Source organism: Hippopotamus amphibius, chromosome X, assembly GCF_030028045.1.
Source record: "Hippopotamus amphibius kiboko isolate mHipAmp2 chromosome X, mHipAmp2.hap2, whole genome shotgun sequence".
NCBI lineage: Eukaryota > Metazoa > Chordata > Mammalia > Artiodactyla > Hippopotamidae > Hippopotamus > Hippopotamus amphibius.
Genome location: NC_080203.1, coordinates 135,890,339 through 135,910,944, shown reverse-complemented (window position 1 = coordinate 135,910,944; position 20,606 = coordinate 135,890,339). Strand labels below are relative to the sequence as shown.

Genomic DNA, 20,606 nt, shown 5'->3' with positions numbered 1-20,606 from the left:
AGCCCGTGCTCCACAACGAGAGAAGCCTCCGCAGTGAGAAGCCCGTGCACCGTAATGAAGAGTAGCCCCCGCTCACCGCAACTAGAGAAAGCCCGTACGCAGCAACGAAGACCCAATGCAGCCAATAAATAAATAAATGAATAAATAAAAATAAACATTTAAAAAAGAACTGAGGTATCCTTGATGTACAATATTATATGTCACAGGTGTACAACAGACTTTCACAGTTTTGAAAGGTTATACTCCATTTATAGTAATTACAAAGTATGGGCTCTATGCCCTCTGCTGCAACTATATGCTTGTAGCTTCTTTATTTTTTTTTTTTAATAAATTTATTTATTTATTTATTTTATTGGCTGTTGGGTCTTTTTTTTTTTTTTTTTCCTTTGCTGTGCGCGGGCTTTCTTTTAGTTGCGGTGAGTGAGGGCTACTCTTTGTTGTGGTGCACAGGCTCCTCATTGCCGTGGCTTCTCTTGTTGTGGAGCACGGGCTCTAGGCGTGTGGGCTTCAGTAGTTGCAGCACATGGGCTCAGTAGTTGTGGCTCACGGGCTCTAAAGCGCAGGCTCAATAGCTGTAGCACACAGGCTTAGCTGCTCCGCGGCATGTGGGATCCTCCCGGAGCAGGGATCGAACCCGTGTCCCCTGCATTGGCAGGCGGATTCTCAACCACTGCGCCACCTAGGAAGCCCCATAGCTTCTTTATTTTGTATGTAGTAGTTTGAGTCTCTTAACCCCCTACCCCTGTCTTGCCCCTCCCCCTTCCCACTGCAAACCACTAGTTTGTTCTGTGTATCTGGGACTCTGCTTCTTTGTTTTGTTATAGTCACTAGTTTGCCTTATATTTTAGATTCCACATATAAGTGATAGCATACAGTATTTCTCTTTCTGCGTCTGACTTCACTTCGTATGATCATCTCTAGGTCCATCCCTGTGGCTGCAAATGGCATGATTTCATTCTTTTTTATGGCTGAGTAATATTCCATTGTACACATGCACCACATCTTATTTATCCATTCATGTGTCGATGGACATTTAGGCTGCTTTCATGTCCTGGCTACTGTAAATAGTGCTGCAATGAATACTGGGGTGCGTGTGTCTTTTTGAATTATAGTTTTCTCTGGATATGTGCTCAGGACTGGGGTTGCTGGGTCATATGGTAGCTCTATGTTTAGTTTTTTTAAGGAACCTCCATCCTGTTCTCCACAGTGGCTGCACCAACTTACATTCCCACCCACAGGGCAGGAGGGCTCCCTTTTCTCCACATCCTCACGAATGCTTGTTACTTGCGGTCTTCTGGATTTTAGCGAGAGGGGCACATTTTCATATAGTGTCATGAAATCGTGTTCTTTGGATCTTCTTTTCAACCATCTGAACGTGCAAACCACGACGTCCAGCTCACGGGCTCGACGAGATTAAGCAGTGGGCTGAGGTTTGCCTTGCCGGCCCCGCTTTGCTGACACTCGATGACGTTAGGAAGTTCACGGTCACCTGCGAGGCTCGAAGCATCACCGAGGGGGCTCTTGCATTGCCTCACTCGTTCACCTTGTGTTTGGTGCCTGCTTTGTGGGTGTCACAGATCGGCGCCCTTGAGAGACAGAAAGAAGGCGACTTCGGTGAGGACAGCAAGCAACTCCTCCAAAGTACCGGAGGCAAGGAAAGAATATTTCCTTCTGCCCAGCTACGTTTCTCCAGCTGTGGTCGGATAACTGAGGATGGCCAAGTGTTAACCACAAGACGACAGGCCCCAAAAGAGCATTTCTGCTAAGCCTCACATCACCCAACGGAGGCGATTACAGTGTTGGCCTCTCCCAGAAACGGAATCTTAAACCGGTCAATCAAGAACCACCTGGTCGGATGTCCCTGGGGGCACAGCGGTTGAGAATCCGCCTGCCCGTGCAGGGGACACGGGTTCCAGCCCTGGGCCGGGAAGATCCCACATGCCGCGGGGCAATGAAGCCCGTGGGCCACAGCCACTGAGCCTGTGCTCTAGAGCTCCAGGAGCCACAGCTATTGAGCCCGTGTACCACAACTACTGAAGCCCACATGCCTAGAGCCCATGCTTGGCAACAAGAGAAGCCACGGCAATGAGGAGCCTGCGTACCGCAACAAAGACTTGCCTTCGCTCTCTGCAACTAGAGAAAACCCGTGCGCAGCAACAAAGACCCAACACAGCCAATAAATAAATAAATTAGTAAAAATAAAGGCTAAGTGTGAAAGATATATCCAAAGATTATTATTAAAAAAAAAAAAAACCAAAAAAAAACCAGAATTAAAAAAGAAGAATCACCTCGTCTACCTAGAAGAGCCAAATTCACAGTCAGAAAGTACATTGGTAGATGCCAGGGGGCAGGGATGGGTGGGGTGGGGGAGGGGAAAGTGGGAGTTCGTGTTTAAAGGGGACAGAGTTTCCGTCTAGGAAGGTGAAAAATTCAGGATGTGGATGGTGGTGATGGTGGTACAACAGTGAGAATGTACTTAGTGCCATGGAGCTGTGCAGTGACATATGGTTAAAATACTGTTTATATTATGTGACTTGTACCACGATAAAAAAAAAACATTAAAAACCAAAACAACAAAGAATCAGCCGGTTGGCCCGACAGAGAGAACGTGCCTGATACACCCCCTGCCCTGAAGGAAAGTGACCTTGCCCCACCCAATCTGCTTTTTTTCTGGTGGAACTTCCTTGTCCTGCTCTCTCCTGCCTGTAAGTCTCTCATTGTCTTCAGCTCCTCAGGGCTGCTTTCTGTCTGCTGGATGGCATGCTGCCTGCTTTATGACCTATCAGATCAAGCCAATAACACCTTTACCATCTACTCGGTTGAATTTTCTTTTTAATTGGAACTGGTTTATCAGCCTAGATAAGGTAAAGTGCAAAGTTTGACCGATGTTTTTCTTTAAAAAAAAAAGTGCTTTTGAAGTGTAGTTGACTTGCAGTGCTGTTTTGGTTTCAGGTGTTCAGCAAAGTGATTCAGTCATATATGCACTTTTTAAGATTCTTTTTGATGATAGGTTCTTACACAATATTGAGTATATTTCCTGTGCTATACAGTAGGTCTTGTTGGTCATCTATTGAATGCTTTTTTTTTTTAAGATTTTTTTTTTTTTTTTGGTGTGGACCATTTTTAAAGTCTTTATTGAATATGTTACAATATTGCTTCTGTTTTATGTCTTTGGGGGTTTTTTTTGTTTTTTGTTTTTTTGGCCACAAGGCATGTGGGATCCTAGCTCCTCCGACCAGGGATCAAACCCACAGCCCCTGCATTGGAACGCCACGTCTTAGCCACTGGACTGCGCCAGGGACATCCCTTGAGTTTTGTTTTTCAACAGGAGAGAAAAAGAGACATCGTAGCAGTCACATCAAAGCCCACGGATCACACCACTGTAAGAAATACAGCCATAATGAAAAAGTTTAAAATATTGTGAGAATTACCAACATGGGAGCCAGAGATACAAAGTGAGCACATGCTGCTGGGAAAATTCTGCAGGGTTGCCTCAAACCTTCCATTTGTTAGAAAACAAAACAAAACAAAAATAAAACCAAACAAAAAAACCCCCGCTCTATCTTAGAAGTGCAATGAAAGGAGGTCTGTCTGTAATTGCAAAGGGAAAGAAAGAAGTTCATGGTGTTTGGCTGCCTTTGTTGGCACCATAGATAAATTAAATCCAGAAGCCGTCACCCCCCCACCCCAACACCTCCTCGACTTTGCACGTGTTCTCTCCCGGGACGTGTCGCGGCCCAGGGTCACCCTGATTGGAGCACACTGACTGCCAGACAGGCCAGCTCCGGAGGACGAGAGACACGTGATTTTAATATGACTCGTGACACCAAATGTCTTCCAGATGCTGAATGACCCATTTTAAAAAAAGGTCTAATTCATGATGAGAAAACCAAAAAGTACACGGGTGTCGTTTTCATTTCCAGGGCGTAAAAGTCGCCTGTCCTCACGCTGATTCTAGAGCCGTTAGTCGGTTGAAACTTGGGGGCCCTTCAAAGACAGGCGGGAGGCCCCGAAACGTTCTAAGCTGAGGGGGTGTTGAGATGGGAAAGGGAATTTCGAGACAAATGAGAATGACAGCTGGAGTGTTCGCCACGTGTGGTTACTGGTGAACGGTTCCCGACAGGCTGTGTGTTGCAGACATCAACAGAGCAGATTCACCTGTCCCGGGAGATGAGGAACCTGATTTCTTTTATGTTATGTTATTCTATTCTATTTTAATTTTACTTTATTTTATCTGAATTTTCATTTTTTTTATTCAATTCTATTTCATTCTGTTTCATTCTATTCTATTTATCTTATTCTATTCTACTTTATTCTATTTATTTTACTCTTATTGATTCTTATTTTATTTTATTCTTATTGTACTTCCTCTTATTTATTTTATTCCATTTATTCTATTCTACTCTGTTCTTATTTCATTTTTTCATACTTTATGGGATTTCTTTGTATCCCAATTTAAGCAATCCAGCTGTGATTCAAGTATTTTAAGACAATGGGTAAACATATTCCTGCCTTGATATCTCATGAAAGTGTGAATTATTGATTATTTTTAAGGTGTCGTGGCTTTTAAATATGAAATTTCACTTTCAGAGATACTCAAATATTTGTCGACGAAGTTATGACGTCTGGGATTGGTCTGTAAGTCATCCAGGCTGAGAAGAGGAACAGATGAAACAAGGTTGGCTGAGTTTACAGGTGTGTACTATTCTTTTTACCTTTGAAAAAAGGAAACTCCTATTTTCTTTTTTTCTAATTAATTAATTAATTAATTGGCTGTGCTGGGTGTTCGTTGCTCCAGGCGGGCTTTCCCTAGTTGTGGTGAACCGGGGCTACTCTTCATTGTGGTGCGCGGGCTTCTCAGTGCAGTCGCTTCTCTTGTTGCAGGGCATGGGCTCTAGGTGCGTGGTCTTCAGTCGTTGTGGCATGGGGGCTCAGTACTTGTGTCGCACGGGCTTCGTGGCTCCATGACATGTGGGATCTTCCCGGCCCAGGGCTCGAACCCATGTCCCCTGCATTGGCAGGTGGATTCTTAACCACTGCGCCACCAGGGACGTCTGGTACCTCCTATTTTGAATGAAACACTGAAAAACAGATTTGATGGCCCCGTCGAAGGGGTGACATGGAGTGAATTTCATGAGGGGGAGTCTGGCTCAGGGATGCCTTCACCAGTCCTAGGGGCTGTAGGGCCATTAGGAAGTGGTTCGTGAAGCCCACTGCCCGTGGCAGGCTGAACAGGGTGGGGACAAACCTCCCCCTGCCTGGGGCCCTCCTCTCCCCACGAACCCCAGCGCGGACGCAACCTCCGATGTGCACTTCCCTGCCTCCCTTGCAGCTGGAGGAGGGGACCTGAACCCCAGGGGGTGTAAGCAGATGCATCCGTTCCCTGGCTTTTCACCGGGAGCGCGAGACACACCTGCAAGTCAGTCTCTCCGGAGGCAGAGGTGGGACAGCCAGGCTGAGTTCCCGGCGCTGCGGTGCCCCGAGAAACATCCTCATAGACTAATTTTGCAGTTTCGTTTTGGGGCATTTTCCTGCCTGCGGAGTCCCAAGGCTGGTTCTCCAAGCTGGAGGCGTTTTCTGACGGCACATAACCAATCATTACAAATTTAGCATCTTAAATCAACGCACATTGGTTATCTCACTGTTCCCATGGGCCAGGAATCCAGGCCTGGCTTAAGTGGGTTCTCCGCCTCAGGGTCTGAGCAGGTGGCCATCCTGGGATAAGCTGGGCTGGTGTTCTCATCGCACACTCAACCGGGGTCAGGTCCACTTCCTGTGGCGTTTGAGGCTATTGGTGGAATTCATCTCCAGTTTCTTGCTGGAAGCAGCCCTCAGGTCCCCGACTGTTCTGTGTCACGTGAGTTCTTTTATTCTGGTCATGTACCTCATTGCAAGTTCATTTGCCAAAGCCAGTGACTGGGGGGGGGCGGGGGGGGGGGGGAGAGAGAGAAAGAGACAGAGAGAGAGAGAGACTAGAGATTTTTCTTGGTGACAAAACTACTTTGTATGGGACTTCCCTGGCGGCACAGTGGTTAAGAACCCGTCTGCCAATGCAGGGGACACGGGTTCCATCCCTAGTCCGGGAAGATCCCACATGCCACGGAGCAACTAAGCCTGTGACCCACAACTACCGAGCCCACGTGCCGCAACTACTGAAGCCCGCCCCCCTAAAGCCCGTGCTCTGCAACAAAAGAAGTCACCACAATGAGAAGCCTGCGTACCGCAACGAAGAGCAGCCCTCACTCATCGCAACTAGAGAAAGCCCGCGTGCAGCAACGAAGACCCAACGCAGCAGCCGATAAATAAATAAATAAATTTTAAAACATACAAAGAAACTACATTGTATGTAATGTAATCATGGCAGGGACATGTCATCCTTTTTACCGTATTTTCTGGGTCAGAAGGGTATCTCAGATCCCACCCACACTCAAGGCGAGGGGATTATAGATTATAAACATATAAACATATTTCATCCCTGTGCACCCACCAGCTCTTTTAGCAATTCTGCAACTATCCAAATTCCTTTTTTTTTTTTAACAACACCATTCAGAATTCTATTCTGCTGCTTAGACCTGAGAAACTTCACAGAGGACAGATCAGCAGGGCAGCAGAACGACCCGAAACTACACTTGGGTTCCTTACGCATCCCTGCCTCTGAGTGGCCTGTGTCTCCCCACTTTCCCACACACAGAGAAATGCATGTGAGTGCAGAGAGGATATCATTGAGAGCATAGACTCATCATTGTTTGACGGGGAAAGGCCATCAGCACGGCTCTAATCTTTGTATGCGTTTCCAGGGGCCGCCACAACAAAGCATCTCAAACTAGGTGTCTGAAAACCAACAGGTATTTATTTTCCCGTAGTCATGGAGAAGTTTGGAATCAAGAGGTCAGCGGGGCTGATTCCTTCTGGAGGTTCTAGCGAGGAGAACCTATCCCATGCTGCAGCCTCCACTACATTCACATGGCCTCAGAGGCCACCTGTGTCTTCAAAGAGGTCTTCTTGGACCACCTCCTGCCCATCATCCTCCATCCCCATCACCCCCTGTATCCATCACCCTCTGTATTAGTCAGGGTTCTCCAGAGAAACAGAACCAAGAGGATATGTGGACATAAGTATAAGAGAAGATTTATTATAGGAATGGGCTCATGGTTATGGAAGCTAAGAAGTCCCATGGTCTGCTATCCAAAAGCTGGACACCCAGCAGAGCTGGCGGTGTAGCCAGTCCAAGTCCAAAGGCCTGAGAACGCTGAGAAGATGGACGTCTCTGCTTAAGCAGAGAGGGAGGAAATTCCTCCTTCTGCCATCTTGTTTTTCCCTTCTAGCACTCAACAGGTTGGATGAGTTCCACCCACATGGGGTTGGACCTCATTCTTTTGGTTTCCAGCTCTCTGGATGAGTCTTAGTCCTAACAACTTCACATTCCCAAAGTGGCCTCAGATGTAAAATTAAAGCCACGTGAGCTTGTTCGCTGGTGTCTGGTTTTGTGTGTGCCACCAAAAATGAAGTATTTCTTATGCATCATCATTTCCATTCAGTGACACTTAAACAGGAAACAAGGACGGTTTTGACTGTGAAACATTTCCTGTGACTTTTGGCTACAGTCACGTTTTTCTCGTGCTCTTTTCCCCCTTATTTTCTTCTTTCCCTTGATACACTCTCTTTACATGAAGAAGAACCAGGATTCCAGATAAAATTAAAGAATATTTCACACACTCCTATATACGTCTTTTTCTAGTCTCAACTTTCTAACTTCAGTTCTGTTACAGAGAGATGAGGGGAAAAAAATGATTCCTACCAACAGGAAATGCTGAGAATAAGAAGTAAAGTTCTAGGGGGCAGGCAGCTGCATAGGTGGGGGCTTGGAGGAGGGAAGTGCTGGTGGGATAGGCCCTGCTGACTGCCAAAGACTGAAGGATCGGGTGTTGTCCAGGCTTGACAATTAAAGCCTTAAGCTTGAAAGGGCTGTGAGGCCGATGTGATTCAGGGCAGCGGACTGGGTGAATATATACCAGATTGCAAGTTTATCAACTTTGGCTGACTATCCAAGAATTGTTTCAAGATCAGAAGAATGTCTGCTGGACATGATTTGGTGTGGCCAGGGGTTAATAACATCCATCCACCCATCCATCCATCCACCTACTACCCACTCACCCACCCATCCATCCACCCATCCATCCACTCATTCCAACCATCCATCCATCCACCCATCCATCCATCCACTCATTCTACCCATCCATCCATCCATCCACCCATCCATCCATCCACTCATTCTACCCATCTACCCATCCATCCACCTACTACCCACTCACCCACCCACCCATCCACCCATCCATCCACTCATTCCATCCATCCATCCATCCATCCATCCATCCACTCATTCCATCCATCTATCCATCCATCCATTCCATCCATCCATCCATCCATCCACCCATCCATCCATCCACTCATTCTACCCATCTACCCATCCATCCACCTACTACCCACTCACCCACCCACCCATCCACTCATTCCATCCATCCATCCATCCATTCCATCCATCCATCCATCCATTTAGTGTATGTGTGAGACTTCAAGTTGCTCATCCCATATCCTTCATCCCGTCTTCCACGATAAGCAGCTTTGATTTTATTGCGGGTGGTGATGTAGTGGACATTGCTCACGCCCAGCAAGCCTGGGCACCCAACCGCCACCTGCTCTGCGTGTTGGCTGTTCACAGCTCACAGCTGCCCAGAATGGTCCTGGTGTGAAGACGAGGCACTTCACCACAAAGGTTATGCCCTTCGTGGGGTGGGAGGCAGTCCCTGTCCAACGACTGGCCGTCAGGGTGGACCGAAGGCGGTCCAGCCTCCAGGAGGCAATCCACGCCCCAGAGTGCCCGGCGGGGTCGGGGTAAGCCTCCTCGCCAGCTGACACGACTCCTTGCTCAGCTCTTGCCCCGTCCTGGCCAGCCTCCCTCACTTTTCTCCTCCCGGGAGCTCTCCCTCCATAGCCGGTTGGCACGAGAACCTCTATCTCCGGGTCTGCTTCCGGGAACGCAACTTGATCCTCTTCTTTCTCACCGGCAGTACTTGACATCTTCTGCCAACTCCAGGAGGGCGGTCTGCTCATATATTTCCTGGACTTCAGGCTTCCCATGGTCCCTCTGTCTGTTCTCATGGTTTCCACATCCAGAGGTGAGAGGGGAGGCCAGACTCCATCCTATAAAATTGCACCAAGACCTCCTTCCTGAACTAGGTCACACTACAGGGCATTCCCCAAATTCCCACTCTTACCTCCTATTCAAAAAACAGTACAGGGCAGAAAATTGAGAAAACACAGACACCAAAACAGCCCTCATAATGTAAGAACTAATCCCTGGGATTTCACTGGTGGCACAGTGGGTAGGAATCTGCCTACCAATGCAGGGGACACAGGTTCAATCCCTGGTCTGGGAAGATCCCACATGCCGTGGAAGGAACTAAGCCCGTGTGCCTCAACTACTGAGCCTGTGCTCTGGAGCCCACAAGCCACAACTGCTGAGCCCACGAGCCACACTACTGAAGCCCGCACGCCTAGAGCCCGTGCTCCGCAACAAGAGAAGCCACAGCACTGAGGAGCCCGCGCACCGCAGCGAAGAGTAGCCCCTGCTCTCCACAACTAGAAAAAGCCCGTACTCAGCAAGGAAGACCCAACACAGCCAATAAATAATTAATTAATCTTTTTAAAAAAACTAATCCCTACGAAAGGTTGAGTGTGTATCCTGCTATTTTCTCTCAGCCCTCTAGAGAGAGTTTCTATAGAATGTGCATCGGCTTAGGTCGTGCCTTCAGCATTTACGAGTATTTCCAAATCATTAAACATTCTTCTGTGATGCTTTCAAATGGCTGCAGTATCCTGGTACACACTGATTTCCTGTAGTGCCCATACAAACGAGTGTTTTTGTGTGTGTGTGTGTTTGTTTTTACCATTTTGCTGTTGTAAAGAATATCCTTCACGGATGGAGGTTGTTATGGACTGAATGTGTGTGTGTCTTCCTGGAAATTCATCTATAGAAGCCCTGATTCCCAAAGTGATGGTGTTAGGAGGTGGAGCTTCTACGAGGTGGTCAGGGTTAGATGAGGTGATGAGGACGGGACCCCCAGGATTGGACTGGCGTCCTTACAAAAAGAGGAAGAGACACCAGAGCTCTCTCTCCATCACGTGAGGACACAGCAAGGAGGTGGCATCCGTAAGCCAGGAAGAGGGTCCCGCCAGGAGCTAACCTGCCCATGCCGTGATCGCGGACTCCCAGCCTCCAGGACTGTGGGAAATAAATGTCTGTTGTTTAAGCCATGTGTGCGTGTGTTGTAGAGAAAATATATATATATGCACGAATATCTGGCTTGGAGAGCGGGTTATGAACGGACCAAAGTCAGAGGAATCAAGTATTAGAAGCTGAGGGGGTACACCGGGTCCCAGCCTGAGACTGGGAGCCACCAAGGGTAACCCTGGAACTGCCATGTGCGTCCCTCAAGAATGGTCCAACCCCAGTCACATCCTGTGGTCCAACCAGTGTAACGCACGTGTTACCAAACCAGGTTCGTTCGCCTGACACCCAGCAACGAAACGCTGCAACGCTGAGGTCTGCAGCAGAGAAAGGGTCTGTCCGCAAGGCAGGCACGTGAGAAGACGGGAGAACAAATCTCAAATCGGCCTCCCTGAAGGCCAAGGGCTTAGGGTATTTATGGGACAAAGCTGAGGCGGAGGACTGAAGATAAGAAAAAAATGAGGTGATGACACTGGTGAGAATGGTCATCATTAAAGAGTCTACAAATAATAAATGCCGGAGAGGCAGGGTGTGGAGAAAAGGGAACCCTCCTGCACGGTCAGTGGGGATGTAAATTGGTGCAGCCACTGTGGAGAACAGGATGGATGTTCCTTAAAAAACTAAAAATAGAGCTACCATATGACCCAGCAATTCCACTCCTGGGTATATACCCAGAGAAACCCATAATTCAAAAAGACACATGTACCACAGTGTTCACTGCAGCACTATTTACAACAGGCAGGGCATGGAAACAACCTAAGTGTCCATCGACAGAGGAATGCATAAAGAAGATGTGGTGCAGATACACAGTGGAATATTACTCAGCCATAAAAAAGGATGAAATCATGCCATTTGCAGCCACAGGGATGGACCTGGAGATGATCATACTAAGTGAAGAAAGTCAGAGAAAGAGAAATATCATATGATATCACGTATCTAAAATATGACGCAAATGAACTTATGTACAAAACAGAAACAGACTCACAGACGTAGAGAACAGACTTGTGGTTGCCAAGGGGGAGGGGGGAGAGAGAGGGATGGACTGGTATTTGGGGTCAGTAAATGTAAACTATAACATATAGGATGGATACACAACAAGGTCCTCCTGTAGAGCACAGGGAACCATATCCAATACCCTGAGATAAATCATAATGGAAAAGAATATTAAAAAAGAATGTGTATATATATATATATATGTATAACTGAGTCACTGTGCTTTAACACGCCATTGTAAATCAAAACTATACTTCAATTTAAAAAAAATTAAAAAAAAAAAAAGTGAGTTGACCGTCACTCTGAGAAGCTGCCACTAAGGTCCAGGGACGACTGTTCAGAAACTGCTGGCATTCGCTTGTTCTGAGGGTTGAGGTTTTGGCCCTGGGATGTGAAAAGGTCACCAAGCGTACTCTCATAAATGCCCAGTTGGAGGGTCCGTGGTCTTAACCAGTCGCACACGGCTTGAGCTCAAACTGGACACAACTGACCGCAAGCTGCTGAAAAATAACTTTGGGTAAACATCTTAACAGTTTAAGCTCTGTGATGCTTAGGGAGCATGTGAGGTTTTATTTTTAGTTTGTTTTGTTTTGCAGCAACAATTAAAGCCATCAATGAAGGCAGGTTACGAGTTCATTATGTACGAGGGTAAGTCAAAAATTATCCGCACTCCAGTTATATCAAAGCTTCTATAAATTCTACAGCCAGCGTGCGGATAATTTCTGACTCACCCTCGTATTAAGCACGCTACAGTTTAACGCATCTAACTGACCACTCCTCTTGGTTCCCCACGTGGAGCAAGTGGCCTGTTCCCAAATGCGAGCCGTCTGGCTCCCAGTCCAGCTTATGGACTTCTAGTGGGTTCTATGGTATTTGGATACAAGTCAGGAAGCTTTATCGACTAATTTAATTTTCATTCTGGAAGTTAGAGCTTCTTGAAGCCAAAGCATCTTCATGATGTTATGGAAATATTTATTTTACACCAAGGAAGGCAGCACTTAAGAAAAGTAGCCAAAAGTCATCTTAGAGATGACTTAGAGTTAGAGAAGTCGTCAAAATGTCTCTCTGTAGGGAGAGAAATAAAAAACCTCCAGGCCTGGTATTCAGAGAGCAACGGTGCCTAAGATTACAGCTGGTAACGGGGACTCGGCTCCTCAGTGATCAAATGCACCCAACCTCCAGGACCTCCTGAAAAGAGGAAAGCGTCAGCCGTGGTGCAACTCAGTTGTCAGAGGTTGGAGATTTGCCAGGTAGCGCCTTTCTTTTGAAGGTAATTGGGGTGAAGTGGAAAGTTCCCAGGGGAGGGTCTTTGGCATTTGACCAGGCAGGAAGCACACAGTTTCTTTTATCTATGTTTCATTCAGAGGCGGACTTACCTCAAGGTGTCAAAAGGGCTGCAGCAGCTCCAACATCTCCTTCTTCCCTGAGAGCCCTGAAGGTCCTCTTGTTTACAGCAGCCCAGGGTCCACACCCTCCACTGGCCCTAAAACCACGACCTGGGAAAGAGAAAGTGGTAACTGGCAGAGTCAAGGCTGAAAAGTGAGGGGCAGAAAACACTTTGCATGGAGGTGGGGAGGAACTCTCTGGCTGCAGTTAACCCAGGGTGACTACAAGAAGTGACACTTCAAAGGCAGGGTTTTTGTTTTTTGGTTTCTGCCCCGAAAATGATTATACTGTCTTCCTGCCTGTAAGCTGCAATCATGCGTGGGGGTTTTCAGTTGGCCAAGAAGAACCAGCAGCTTCTCCATGGGTCCAGGTGTGTCGGCTCAGACTGCTGGCCTTGTAAGATCAGCAGTCTGGCGGCCCTGGGGTGCGGGCTCCTCTGGTCTGGTGTGTGTCTGTCTGACCCCAGGGGTGCCCGTGTCACTTGTGGGTGGTGACAGATGGCGGCTGGAGGACAGGTGGCAGGAGGGCCGGCCGGACGGGCCCTGAGTCATCCCTGGAGGGGGAGGGGTGTGACGGCTCAGACCCGAGCGGATGGGTGGGGTCTGGAGGGTGGGAATCCCGGAAGGTGACTCAGGGCTGTTTCTGGGTCGGACTCGACATTCCAGTGCCCTGAAGGAACACGGACCGAATTTTCACCGAAGATCTTAATTTCAAACAACACTGGTAGCCTGGGACAGGGACGGGCACCCACGCGGCAGCTGCGGCTGGCGGCTGTCGCCGGAGCGGCCCCTCCCCCGCCACCTGGGTGCCAGCGGCCTCCGATGGGGGAGGGGGGGACACGTCCTGCCCCGCCCAGCCTGGGTTGTCGCGGCGGGGGTGCCCTGGGGGAGAGCGGAGGCGGCTGCCAAGGCGGTCCCGGGTCAGGCTGGACGTGAGGGCGGCCCCGCGCCCCCCGACCCCGCACCCGTGCCGTGCGCTGTGCTACCCGGGCTGGGCTTTGGGAACCGCGGGGGGTGGCACAGTGCACAGGGCAGGGAGGGGGCCTTCCCGCCGGCGTCTGGGGAGGCCGCCCGGGGCAGGGGGCGCGGGTCCCCGCCGGAGAGGGCTGCGCGGGGACGCGCCCCGCCTGCGCTTTCGGGGCCGGAGGCGGTGTCCCCGCGCGCTCCCCGGGGCCCGGGGCGGGGCGACCGCGCGCACCCCCGCCCGCCCGCCCGCCCCCTCCGGCCGCCGGCGGCCCCGCCCCGGGGATGGGGGGGGTCCCTGCGCCGCCGCCGCCCCGCGCGCGCGACTCCCGAGAGTTCCCTGCGCGGCGCCGGGCGCACCATGGCGCGCTGGGCCGCCCTCGCGCTGCTGCTGCTCTGCCTGCTCGGCGCGCCCGGCCGGGGTGAGTGAGCGGCGGGCCCGGCTCGGGGACCCCAGGCCCGCGCCGCGGCGAGCCGGGCGGGGGGGGCTGGGCAGGCCTTGGGGGGCACGCGCTCTGGGGGGCGCGCGGCGCGGGAGCTACGTACCTTGGGGGGGGGGTGCAGGGCCGGAGACGTGCTTTGGGCGCCGACTGCTTTGGGAGGCGCGTGGTTTTTTTTGGGGGGGGGGTGGGAGCGCGTGGACGGGGACGCGCCGGGGGCCCCCGCGCTCGCCCAGAGGGGCCCGCTGTGCCAACCGCCGGCCCGCGCCCCAGGCAGGGGGCCTCCCTCTTTGCTCCCGCTTTCTTCCCGGGCGCTCTCGGACTCAACTCGGGAGGCGGCGCGTCCGAGTGCGACTTCAGATTCGCCAGCTCTTCAAGTTGGAGGCGCCTGGCGGGGGCCGGGGGAGCGGGCGGGGAGGGAGCGGCGGCCCCCGATCCCGCATCCTTCTCCCCCCCCCGCTGCTCCTCCTCCCCCCCCCGCTCCCCCTCCTCCCGCATCCCCCTCCCCCCGCATCCTCCTCCTCCCGCATCCTCCTCCTCCTGCTGCAGCTCCCCGCGGGACCCCCTCGCGTCCCCGGGCGCGCGTGTGGCCCCTGCGCCCCTGCGGCCGCCCCGGGTACCCCGCCCTGCGCGCTGGCCGCGCCCGGGGACGCGTCTTTGTTCCGGCGCGCGCTGGCCGCCCCGGAGCCGCGCCCTGCGGCCCGGCCTGCATTTGGACTCGGCCCGCGGGGGGGAGCCTGGACCCGCGGCCGGGGAGGAGGGCGGGAAGGACCCGGGGCCCTGGAAGCCCTGCGCCGCGCTCGCCGTGTCCGCGCCGCGCGGCCTCGGCGCAGAGCGACGCGGCCGGGGGACACGTGTTCCCGGCCGAGCGTCCCTGTGCCCGGACAGAGAATCCGCCGAACCACAGAAACACAGACAGAAAAGTGTCCAGAGAAAGGAGGCCCGGGACGCGCACACCAGCCCCCCAGCCTGGCCTGTTTCTCCCCTTCTCCTTTGAGAATGGAAGTTGAGCTCCTGTGTTCTTGTCTCTCTCTCTCTCTCTTTTTAAAACGAAAGTTGGGATTCTGTGGGGCGTGGCTTAAAAAAAACCCGGGTTCTCCGATTCACGGTTGTTTTTTCTGCTTTATATGGTTATTTGTGAGGGGACAGTCACAAGGGTAGTGCCGTTTCAGGCCTGGTCTGATGGGTGGTGGACACTGTTTAGGAGCCAGACGCGGGCCAGGGAAGGCACGGGGTTCACCTGGAAGGTTCCAGCTCCGCGCTAGAGGTTGAGTTTTGGGTCTTCCCTACCCACCCCCCGCCTGATTTTTATGTGGGGCAGGATTGGCTAATCGATGTCTGCATTTTTAACGTGTGTGCCCGGTATTCTTCAAGTTGTGCCTTCCGCTGGAGGCTTTGCAAAAAATTAAGCCCTGTCCAGAGGGGAGCTCTTGGAAGAGTTTACGGCTTGGTGGGGAGGCCCTGCAGTGGGTTTCCTGTTTCCTTCTTTCCTGCCCTTAAATCCCGCCTGGCTGCCTCACCTTTTTTTTTTTTTTTTTTTTCCTGCTGTGTGGTTGGGTCCCACCTGCTCACAAGAATCTTTGGTGCATCCCTCTGGCTACATCTCTGTTCATGTTTCATGAGTTCCTTCCCCTCTGAGCCCTTACTGTGTGCTGGGCCCCAGGGAGATGCGTCACAAGGGGTTCTGGTGGCCCAAGAAGGTACCATCTGCTGGGGGAAGGGAAACATTGCATGAGGCTGATGGGACCTGGGGACGAAGACAGGCGACCGTCCGGCAACTCAGGAACTCGAGGGTGGAGAACACAGCCTTGGCCAGGCTGCGGGCTTGGCTGGGTTTGAAGCTGTCTCTGGTGACAGTTGTTTATCTTTTTACGGGTTTCACCTACAGGTTATATTCTTTGGGCCTCAAAACAAGCCATATAGAATTTTTAGGAAAAACCCGGAGCACTGTTAGTCCAGAGCTGCCTGATTTCTTTTCTTCATTTTTTTAAAAAATGTTGGCTGCGCCGGGTCCAAGTTGTGGCACTCGGGATGGTTAGTTGCAGCACACGGACTTCTTAGTTGTGGCATGTGTTCTCTTAGTTGCGACATACATGCGGGATCTAGTTCCCTGACTAGGGATTGATCCCGGGCCCCCCGCATTGGGAGTGCGGCGAGTCTTACCCACTGGACCAACAGGGAAGTCTCCAGAACTGCCTGATTTCTGTGCAGGTGGCTTCTAGCTACTGCAAGTTGGTTGATGCTTTCAGCCAGCTGACGTCGGGGGTTTAGTGGCAGCCGGGTGGGAGAGGTGGGGAGCCAGCCTTGCCCCCAAAGAGCAGAGGGAGGACAGAGCCTTCATACACGTTGATCTCCTGGAGGGCTCCTCCCTCTCCCCTGCCTCGTCCTTCTGGGGTCCGGGGCAGGGAACGGACTGTTCCTGAGATACAAGTGGGGTTTTTATCAAGGAAAGTTTGCTTTCCAGTCGCCAAAGCTCAGAACACACTTCCCTATAGAAACAGGCGTTTGGCTTGGTTTCCGTTCTGGCTCCAGGAATCCTTTGAGTCAGGGGTAGATCTTCAGGGGGGTGCAGATGGCACTGGCCTCGTTTCCGAGGACGTGGAACCCGGGGCGCTGAAGCCCAGGTTTTTCTGGAAATCCCTGTGGGACAGTGTGGGGTGGAGAGGGGTGGGGGGGCCCTAGAAGGAAAGAGGCCACTTCAGCTTTAAATAGAGCTCGGCTTCCCCTGCCACCGGGGACACTTGGCCGTGTCTGCAAATGCTTTTGGTCGTCCCAGCTGTTGAGGGTGGGGGTGGACTCCTGGCACCTGCTGGGTGGAGATTAGGGACGCTGCCCCACACCCCACCGGGCACAGGACGCCCCACATCGGAGAGTCGCCCCGCCCCAAGTGTCAGCCGCGCTGAGGCTGAGAAACGCCGGTATTTGCAAGTGTCACGAACTTCAGGTTGTTGGGAGCTGGGTGTTTGGATTCTGTATTCTGCCTCCAGGTAGGAAAGTCACATCCCAGACTCTAAAACCCCTGGTACCTGGGCGACCTAAGTGAGGACTAGATGGGAAATGGGTCCGGGAAGATGCTGAATCCAGGACCGCACGCTCCATCCCAGCCTCTGCACGGTAGCCTGTGCTGTTTGAAGACGCCTACAGAAAGTGACATCTCCTGGGCAGCTCAGTGGGTGTCTGGGGATGCCCTCGCCCGCACCCAAGCAAGTGCGGCTCGGTCTCTCCCGCTTCCCGTCAGGCTCTGCCTGTCTGTGCCCAGCGGGCAGAGGAAGTGAGTTTCATTTATCCTGCCCGTGTGTTTGGCTCTGATAAAAGTTAATTGCATGTTATTTCCTTCAGTGCTTTGGCTCTTTCTTCATTCTCACTTTACGATGTTTCAAACCTCCGCCCCGCCCCCTTTTTTTTTTGCAACTGGAGATATTAAAATACTTGATTGGGGGGGGTGCACTTTTCTTCATCTGGGTGATACGCTGTTTGTTTGGAAAAAGAAAGCAGGTAGTCCAGTAGCTCAGTCCATCTGATGGGTAGGATGACGAGATTTCATGTGTGAGATCTGGAATTTTTTCCAGCTGATGTTTTCTCCCAAAGGAGACTGGCCACCACACACGTGGAGCACGTGTGTTTGTTCCCACTGAGCTTTTCCAGTCACGGTGGCTTCTTTTAGGGGGAAAAGAATCAGATGTTGAGTATGACGTGTAGACGGAGTTAGAAGGAAGACGGATGTTGTCTTTGGCAGGGTGAGGGGGAGGCCTAGTCACTCAGCATCCTGGCTTTCCATGGAATCCTTCAGACACCCAGGTATTTGAGGAGCACGTTATAGGGGGCAGAGCCCTGGTGGAGGTTGGGGCGACACACCTGGCACAGGACATCTCGCCAAGTCCGCACGTGGTTCGTTTGCTCAGACACCTGGGTGTCTGTCCCATGTGAATCAGCAGAGGCTACTCTTTGATCTCCTTTGCCTGTTCTCACAATTAATAATGGAGCGTGTGTTTACAGATCTCCCAAAGTCCTTTTTGAGGGGTGCCGTGGTTTCGGACATGTTTTCTGCAGACAGAGGGGCGTTTTCTAACCCTCCGAGGATGACACGTACTTGGAAATGAACTGCCCGCCGACCTCGTCATCAGCCTGGGTCTCGTGATCCAAGTCACGGCAGCCCCTTCGTGGCGACGCCCTTTGCCACAGTGTCTTCGGTGGAACAGGGAAAGTATTGCTGGCGAATTAGAATTCAACCCAGCATCAACCCAGAGAGCCTCTCTGCCAAGGTAGAAGGCAAAGAAACCCCTTTTATGATTGAGTGAGCGTGACACCAGGATGTGACATGCATCACAGGTGACCCACTAAGGCTGCAAAGACATGCTTTTAAAAGCAGCTACGTGAGTGCCACCCATTCTGTACAGGTTGTCAAAACAGGCTCCTTTAGCCGTTAAAAATATTTACCTGCCTTTCAAAAGGACAGAGAAGGATCTTCTGGAAGCAAAGGGTGAGGGAAGAGAAGTCTCTTCCTTTCTTTGCACCAGGGCTTTTCCTTCCTTTCTCTCTTTCTTTCTTTTTCTTTCTTTCTTTCTCTTTCTTTCTTTCTCTTTCTTTCTTTCTTTTTTTCTTTCTTTCTTTCTTTCTTTCTTTCTTTCTTTCTTTCTTTCTTTCTTTCTTTCTTTCTTTCTCTTTCTTTCTTCTTTCTTTCTTTCTTTCTTTCTTTCTTTCTTTCTTTCTTTTTCTTTCTTTCTTTCTAGCTCTTTATTCAAGGATAATTGCTTTAGACTGTTGTGCCAGTTTCTGCTGTACAACAAAGTGAATCAGCAGTATTTATACATGTATCCCCTTTATTTTTAATTTATAAAATAAATTACACACCCGCACACTTCAATCGCAGTCAACAACTGTGAATATGTGGTGATATTTGTGTCCTTCTGGGAGAATGGCCAGGTTGTGTCGGATACGCAAATGGGTGGTCCTATGAGATACTACCATAGTGCCTTTGATTCTGGCTTTATCCTCCTGGGGAGTTCTGATCGACCACCCAACCCTTGATGTTCTTTTTTTTGTTTGTTTGTGGCTAATCTCTTGGGTGAGAGAGGGTAACTAACCAGAATACCTATGTGAATTTAGCTAATTAATAGGACAGGCATAGCTTGGAGAGATTATGGATTTGGTTCCAGACCACCCCAGTAAAAGCAAGTCACATGAATTTTTTGGTTTTCCAGTGCATGTGAAGGTCGTGTTTACACTAGACTGTAGCCTATCAGGTGTTCAGTGACATTGTGTCTTAAAACAACATGGCTTAATTGAAAAAGAATTTATTTCTGAAAAATGCTAACCATCCTCTGAGCCTTCAGAGAGTTGCAGTAGTAACATGAAAGGTCACTGATCAGAGGTCACCGTCACACATAGAAACCTAATGAAAAAGGTTGGAATATTGCGAGAATTACCAAAATGTGACACAGAGACACGAAGTGAGCAAATGCTGTTGGAAAAATGGTGCCAACAGACGTGCTGGACGCTGGTCTGCCCCAAACCCTCAATTTGCAAAAATACAATAAAGCAAAACTCAACAAAACGAGGTCTGCCTGTGTCTTTCACATCTGTATCTGTATCTGCCCACGTAGGGACACAGGAGTTCCTTTTTTTTTTTTGAATTTCCTGTTCGTGTTCTTTGCCTAAAGCTTACAGCAGTTTTGGGAGGTGGGACATGGGAGTGTGAGTTTCAGCTTTGTCTTAGAATGACTCAGTATGGCCACCGTCTCGCTGCTCATATAATTTAAAAAAATCCCCTGAGCAGAACTTCCTTTTTTCCCCTCCCCTTTGAGTCAGATGGAAGCCCTCTAAGCAGGGTTTTTGCAGCGGCGGTGACCCTGAGACAGGCTGTGAATTTAGTGCACGTCCAGCAGCTTTGAAACGAAGAAAATCAAGCAGATTAGAGCAGAAAACACCCGCAGACTGCGCCCATGCTTTGCTAAGTAAGCATCGGTGTGGCTTTGGTGCCAGTTCGTCTGTCTGGGCAGACGGGGCCGTGTCGTAAAATGTCTTTGTTCCCGAGGATGGCAGGCAGCGGGGTTTGACGTCTGCTGCAAATCTGAACCCTTCTTCCGTGGCTCTGCCTTCTGCACTTGGACGTTTCTGATAGAATCCCTTTGTTTTCAAGAAGGGCCATGCAGTGGCAAGTAGTGACTCCCAAGGGTGCTTTTGAGAAAAAAAAAAGAATAAATTTTAATTTCTGCCTCTTCACTGCCCCTCCCGAGAAGGCGAAGGGCCAGAGCTGTTGCATTCCGGGGCTTGGAAGGCATTCGTCATCCTGAGACGACGTCGCCAGAGCATTCCGGCTATTTCTGTTTGTTTCTGAGACGGCAGAGCTTCCCCCGGCCTCGTCTGATTGTGCTGTGGCCAGAGATGCACCGTGGCCACGGCGACGCCGTGGACCCGAGTTACTGACGGGACAGAGAACAAATAGATGACACTGTCTTGGGGGCAGACGGACGTGGAGGCATATAGATCTTGTCACTTTGTCAAGAACTCAAATATTGCCGGTCAGTGTCTGCCGTC

General features: G+C 50.7%; 1 protein-coding gene and 1 long non-coding RNA gene across 3 annotated transcripts in view; one reads left to right on the top strand and one right to left on the bottom strand.

The window, feature by feature from the left end:
• Nucleotides 1-488: 488 nt before the first annotated feature.
• LOC130841272 (uncharacterized) lies at nucleotides 489-14,521 on the bottom strand. The gene is made up of 3 exons (XR_009050213.1): nucleotides 14,176-14,521; nucleotides 12,658-12,777; nucleotides 489-1,586 (listed from the first exon to the last, which is right to left on the bottom strand). It is a non-coding gene; the product is annotated as an uncharacterized LOC130841272 (long non-coding RNA).
• Nucleotides 13,923-20,606, top strand: part of CD99 (CD99 molecule (Xg blood group)) — a 37,092-nt gene continuing 30,408 nt past the window's right edge. Inside the window, exon 1 of one of the 2 annotated variants that reach the window (XM_057717339.1) lies at nucleotides 13,923-14,051. In XM_057717339.1, the coding sequence (XP_057573322.1) occupies nucleotides 13,991-14,051 (61 nt within the window). In that variant the 5' untranslated portion in view covers nucleotides 13,923-13,990. The remainder of the gene's footprint in view (nucleotides 14,052-20,606) is intronic. The other variant, XM_057717340.1, reaches the window with a different exon arrangement.